The 6,542-nt window shown below is 36.4% G+C and overlaps 1 protein-coding gene across 2 annotated transcripts; it reads right to left on the bottom strand.

The window, feature by feature from the left end:
* Positions 1-247: 247 nt before the first annotated feature.
* On the bottom strand, positions 248-4,025 carry LOC106780084 (RINT1-like protein MAG2). 2 transcript variants are annotated; one of them, XM_014668328.2, is made up of 4 exons: positions 3,477-4,025; positions 3,292-3,390; positions 2,397-2,500; positions 248-2,312 (listed from the first exon to the last, which is right to left on the bottom strand). In XM_014668328.2, exons 1-4 carry the CDS (start codon positions 3,754-3,756, stop codon positions 402-404), a joined length of 2,394 nt encoding a protein of 797 aa, XP_014523814.1. In that variant the 5' UTR covers positions 3,757-4,025; the 3' UTR covers positions 248-401. The 2 variants fall into 2 exon arrangements, with proteins under 2 accessions (XP_014523814.1, XP_022632585.1); XM_022776864.1 differs by lacking the exon at positions 2,397-2,500 and having other exon boundaries at positions 3,477-3,606.
* Positions 4,026-6,542: the final 2,517 nt, after the last annotated feature.

The raw sequence follows: 6,542 nt of genomic DNA, 5'->3' as shown, positions 1-6,542 counted from the left end.
AAAGTTACAAAATCATCCTAAAAGTTCCATGCATATTTAATGTCATCACCATAAGAAATAACAGTCATGTAGCCATTGATACATAACTGCAATTCATTTTTACACGGTCTTGTTCATATCAAATCCAAAGGGCAGCACAAAAAATGATAGAAAGAATAGCTTTCCTCAGTGCACGTTTACAGTATAATTAGAATCTAGAAATATGAAGTATAAACCGTCGTCTTTAAGGCAATGGCTGAGAACATTGTAAATGAAAAATATATATTTATTGCAACTAAGAAAAATTGAATTGGTTCAACTGATCGGTCTAAAGTAATGTACACCACGAAACAATCCTAAATCTTCACAAGTCCTAAAGCCATTTCAGCATGCATGTGTTTAAAATGAAAGCCAGAAGCTTTTCAACTCGTGAACACCCTATTCTTCAAAATCTTTTCCGCTTCAGTTACACTCAAATGTCTCAACCCATTCTCCTTCAACCACTTCTTCCCCCCTACCTTACATTCTTCCGCTTCATTTTTATCCAACTTCAACAACTTCTGACCTTCACTTGTTTTTGGAAAAAATCCTTCAGGTCTCAAACACCATGACCCAAATACCCCAAATAAAACGTCCAAGTCATTACCAAATCTGTCAACACCACTTCTGTGAAATTTTACATTGCTCATAAGAATACCATTATAAAGTAACCGATCAATGCCTGCCGCCAAACTTCTCCAAACCCCAACGAAATCCCTACCGTTCAAACCCACTTCCACCACCGAAGTTTTACTTTGCAGATAATTCAAGGCTTCTACTAGTGCCTTCGACACAGTCCATCCTTCTTCATCCTTCTGCCATTGCTTCTTGTTCTTCATATAGTCCCTAGAGAGAGCGTCAAAACCCCTCAAAATAACTAGGGATATCTTTTCAACCCACTCTGTTCTGAACTCTTCCAACTTTTTTATCTCGTCATCAAAAATAACCCTTCTGGAACTTTCTGGCAAGGCTTCATAAATATTAGCATTACTTTTCATTCCTGCCTCATCATCCTCACCCATCCCCATCTCAAGGAAGAAGACATCTTCAGACCATTCCTTTATAACAGATTCGAAGTAATGAGCAGCATTGACAGAAATTGTCACCTTTAATACAGCATCGTCATCGGTTAAGGCTGTCAAACCTTCAGCTTCTTGGCAGCGGATAAGTATGGAATCAAAAAAATTTCTTATAATAGGAAGACCTACTGACCTGAGAAATTTTGACCTTAGACTTACTCTAGGCAATGATCGACAACGATCAATAACAGATGCTAGATGGCGTAGAAAGGAATTAGAAATCAGAGGAGACTTGTAATCATCAGTATAGGATGAAAGAACAGCACCCTCAACCTTCTTTACCCAATAATTCTCATTTTGGATGTCTAGTTTCAACTTATCTAGGGCATCATCTAGCTCTATTTCAGCCCATAGATCAAGCCAGTCTGGACGATCACAAAATATGGCTAGAGATGAAATTTTTTGCATGATATCATCATCGTCAAAGGATAGCAAGACCCCAGAATTCTCTACTAAAGACTTAATTCTTTTGTCAAAAGCTATCATCAAGTCAATGAGATGCAACCATGATATTCTAGCAGATGACTGAGTGCCGGTAGCACTCTCTTCGTCTAGTTGACTAATGTAACTAGGGAAAATTTCTTTTGCCATGTATGTGGTTAATGAAGTTACCATTGCTGAGATCCATTCTTCTCTACAACTATAACCAAGTAACATTGCTTCATCCACCAATGGCTGCAACAATTCATCCATAGAGTCGACAAAATCCCTTGTGATTTTATATACAAGTGTAAAAATAAATTCCGGTTTATCAATCCATTTTGAGAAATGCCGTTGGGAAGCTAATGATAATGGATTCACAAGCTCTTCTATTACCCAAAGTGGTTGTCGCAGGGCAACTTCCCTATCATGGCCCTCAAGTTGCCTAACTTTCCTTTTCCTTTGCAATTCCTGTAGATTGCACAAAGCAAAAAAATTTTCAGAGTACCTGAGTTTAAGATCCGTTTGCATACTCAGCAGAGGATTTGGGACTTGATTCACGGTGCTTGCATCTGAATTAGAGGAGGTAAAGGCCGAAAGAGGTGGGGGCCATCCAAGCGAAGTAAGAAGTGCTCGATGCTCAGCAATTGCCTGGGGCCTTAAAATAGCAAGAGCTCGGTCCACCCTGTGATCAACAGCTGACACAAGTTGCTTCCACTGAGGATGTGCCTTTGTTATTGAAGCTAATATGCCTTCTGTTGTTTTCAGTGTTTTAATAGCAAGCATATGCATTTCCTGAAACATTTGAGATAAATTAAGGAATATAGTGATAACGCAGTTTCCACTATCATCTGGCAAATATTGTAAAAGCATGCTCACTTGTGAATTTTGACTAGAAGAATGTTTCCTCATGCTTTTGCTCATAGTAAATGATACAGCATCCTCAATATCACCAACTAAAGTATCGAGTTTAAGCGCTGTCTCTGGAAGACAAAACAAGGAAAGGAGTCTCAAGAAACAAACAACATTCACAAAAGGTAACACCTAAGAACTCAAACCAAATGCGGTATATATGACAACAACCACTGAAAACCATAATATTTCCTGATTATCACAACAAATCCATATCATAAAAACCATTAAAATTGACTTCTTCGTAAGTTAAAGCTAACTTATGCTCAAGTTAAAAGTTAAAACTTGGAGAAGTTATATTAGAGTTTTTATAAATTACTTTATGCATGAACTACTTTTAACTTGTGGAGAAATCAATATCTTTTTTCTTCTAGTTTTCCTCTCCTAAAAGTTCTTATGGAGAAGCATGTTCAAGCATCGTACTTCGATTCTGTCTCCAGAAAGACATAGAATGAAAAGAAAGCAACGCCTAGGAAGTCAAGCCAAAGGAGATAACCATAACTGAAAAGGCTTAACACATTTCTTGATAATCACAACAACGATCATGAAACACAAATGCTTAGTCATCTTTCAATTCCTCCTAGTCCATCAATGTTCATTGATTTGCAAAGAAAGTATAAAGTTCAAGAGCCATTTGTTGATGACACGAATGCAGTTTTAAGAAACAATAGCACAGTTCAAAAGAATAGATAATACCTAGGACTCAAATTCGTACCAAAACATTTTAGATAACTACAACTAACCCACACCACAACAATCGACCAAACACAGAACCATCTTATAAAAAATCTTCTAACAATCTTCTTCATTTTGCACAATTTAAAAGAAAAAAAAAAAAAAAAAAAAAAAAAAAAAAAACAACCTGCATAAACACGAACCGTCTCCAACCTAGCCACTTCCTTCGCCAAAGCCGCAAGTTCCTCTTTGAAACCCTTACCATCCGCTTTGCCTCTTCCTCCATCTTCACTCAACAAAACCAAAACCATTCCTCAAAATTCAACACAGTAAGATGACCTAAAAAGGCAAAAAATGATTATCCAATCGAACCTGGCACTACAGTGGAGGAGAGGGTAGTCAACCTATCGGTAACGTGGCCGAAGAGGCCGTGGATTTCGCCGGAGAAGGAGGCGTAAGCGGCGAGACCCTCTCCGAGTCTCCGAGTCAACTCGTCGAGCGCGCGATCCAACTCGGCGCACTGGGTCTGGAGCTCGGAGACGAAGTTGGGAGCATCGGCGAGGGCGCATTGGGTATGGAATCTGTGGTCGAGGAAGGAGAGTGCAGAGGGTGAGAGATGAGAGGGTGGAGGTAGCGTTTGGAGCGACTCCATCGTCAAGCTAGAATTCTGATTATTCTCGAAGGCTCTTCACCGCCGTGTGCGGCTGTTCTGCGCTTCCGGTGTCGGATTCCGATGAACCTCTGAAAGATACGAACCTTGTCACATAGGGCGTGGGTTGGTTCGCTACATCCTATATTTTACCTTTTTTTATTTTTTATTTTTTGCATCTTTAATGTTCATGTTAAAATGAGGCAAACAGTAACTAATTCTCCTATGACACTGGGTAAGACCACTTTTTAAGAAATTAAAAAGGATTTTTATTATGGAGATAGAGAAAAATACATTTTTAATATTTTTATTGTGTTTTTTTAATAATTTTTAATAACTTATTTGATTGTATGATAAGCGTTTTAGAAACACCTGGTTAAGTTAATAAAACTTTTCAAATTATACTTAAGATTAAAGAAATGTTTTATTTCTCAATTTTTCTTCATAAAATATTGATAATAATAAACTAAACTTGTTTAGACTGAATATTGGTATGTGGTTTCCTAGTGAACGAAATTATATATATGAACTTATTTTCTTCTAAAGGTTTCTACAATTTACAAATTTAGTATCTATTGATTAAAATTAATTAATAATATATTTAATTGGTAGAATAGTCTCTTTCAATTACTTTATGACGGAAATAATAAATCATACTAATGCATACTGTTTCCAGATTTAAATTTATTCAATAACAAAAGATACCAATAGAAATCACTTACTGTATGAAAAAGTAATTTTTTCTATTAATATATCATAGTAAAAGAAGATTATATTGAATAATTTACAAATAAATTATAAAAGAAATCTATATATATATATATATATATGACATAATATTATATTTTTAAATAATATATATATTTTTATTCAAATATTTAACATGCATAAATTTTATTAAAGTTTTATTGATTTTAAAATTTAGACTCAAAGATTAAATATGGATTTGAGTTCACTTTATTTGATCTAGTTTCATACTCAATTTGATATAAATTTAAGTTGTCTCTACTTTATTTAGGTTTTACCTGGCTTAGTTTGGCATGTGTCTAATTTGACTTGACTTGTCTGTATCCAATTCGGTTTGATGTGAGTTTATCTCAACTCAACTTAACATCAACTAGGTTGACTTAACTCGACCTAGACCCTACAAACTCAACCTAACCTAAATATGAGGTAACTAGTCAAGCATTTGCCCAAACCAACATGAGGTAACTAGCCAAACATTTGTCCAAACTAAACTTAGTCCAATTTAGAATTTAAAATTTAGACTCAAATTGACTCAATTAAATATGAATTTGAGTTGATTTGATTTGATTTAGTCTCAAACTCAACTTGATATGAATTAGGCTGATTCTACTCTATTTAGGCCTTATTTCACTTAGTTTGGTTTGAGTCTAATTTAACTCAACTTTGTCTTTGTCCAATTCGATTTGATATGAGTTCATCCCAATTCAGCTTAAATGAATGAGGTCAACTTAATTCGACCTAGGCCTTACAAACTCAACCTAATATGAACATGAGATAGTTAGCTAAGCATTTGTCCAAACCAACTTAGTCCAACGTGGATCAAAGGCTATTTAACTAGATATAGACTTAAATTGACTCTACTTAAGATAGTCTTACTCGTTTCAATGTATTATAGGAATTACCAACTTGATCTTAACTTGATATAAGTCCTAATTTGGCCTTAGATAATTCTAACCTAAACTAGCCTAACATGGAACTAGAGTAACTAAACTTGAACTTAATCCAAACTGACTTAGTTCACTAAAGCAATTCCCTATCATCTCATCCGTAGCATGTCATCCAACTTGGCCTTGACTCCACTCAACATGAGCAAGTCTAACCCAACATGATCCAACCTAAAATCAAATCAGCCCAACCTTCTCTATAGGGATGTCAACAGGTCGGGTCAGGTACGGATAGTGTGATACCCGAACTCGACCCACATGTAAAAAGCGGTATTTGTACCTGTCCCGCTACTCGTTCCGCTACCCGTCGGATACCCACATATAAAAAACCCGCGGATTTTTTCCAACTTGCGAATACTCGTTGGATATCCGTTTCAACCCGAATTTTTTTTTTAAAAAATAATATTTTATGATTTTTAAAAAATGTTTAAATTAAATTGAAAAAAAAAACACATAATTTTATGAAACAAAATTGGATCAATGTTTAAATAATTTATTTTATGAAAACGGGCCAAAAAGTTTAAATGTTTTTTTTATTATTAATTTTTTTCTTCAAAATGGGCAGGGTCAAACCTTTTTTTTTTAGGTTTTCTTCCTTAACCTTCAAGATGGGCCAAGCCAAAAACCTTCTTTAGGGTTTCTCCTTTTCCTCCCCATCTAGTGCGGTACAGGGGAAGTCCCTAGCAGCCAACTACTTCTTCCCTAGAGCTCGAACAATAACCCTCAAACAGCAGGTTGCCAAATCTTTTTCCTACTCACACTACAAGCCGCAAAATCTTTTTCCCTCTGAAAGACGAAACAAAAACGGAAAGGGGAAGGAAACTTCACGAATCCACGAGGGTGGCCACTAGGATCTAAGAACAAGTAGAAGTTGCCAGTGATCATTACCTGGGAGAGCGCCAACACGCTCCAGACACACATCCTCAATGATGTAGGTAACGACTGCGACGCGTTCGACAGCGTTGCCAGTTACGCGTGGCAACGGTAATGCAGGATCTGTATTCTGAGCGGCAGCGGTACCGTGACGAATGTGACCTTACGACAGCATCGTTCACCAACGTGGCTTATGAGCATTACTGTTAGAAGAAGAAGAGGAAC

The sequence above is a fragment of the Vigna radiata genome, unplaced genomic scaffold (genome assembly GCF_000741045.1).
Source record: "Vigna radiata var. radiata cultivar VC1973A unplaced genomic scaffold, Vradiata_ver6 scaffold_382, whole genome shotgun sequence".
Taxonomy (NCBI): Eukaryota; Viridiplantae; Streptophyta; class Magnoliopsida; order Fabales; family Fabaceae; genus Vigna; species Vigna radiata.
Note: the sequence above shows the minus strand (reverse complement) of the source record. Positions and strands in the feature narration are given on the sequence as shown.

What these genes read in the sequence shown, in the direction of transcription:
- LOC106780084 (XM_014668328.2), bottom strand. Translation starts at nt 3,756, where the DNA reads ATGGAGTCGCTCCAAACGCTACCTCCACCCTCTCATCTCTCACCCTCT. An exon ending in GACGGTTCGTGTTTATGCAG is followed by an intron (nt 2,501 to 3,291) that starts GTTGTTTTTTTT and finishes TTTGTCTTCCAG; the next exon opens with AGACAGCGCTTAAACTCGAT. An exon ending in CTTCTAGTCAAAATTCACAA is followed by an intron (nt 2,313 to 2,396) that starts GTGAGCATGCTT and finishes CAAATGTTTCAG; the next exon opens with GAAATGCATATGCTTGCTAT.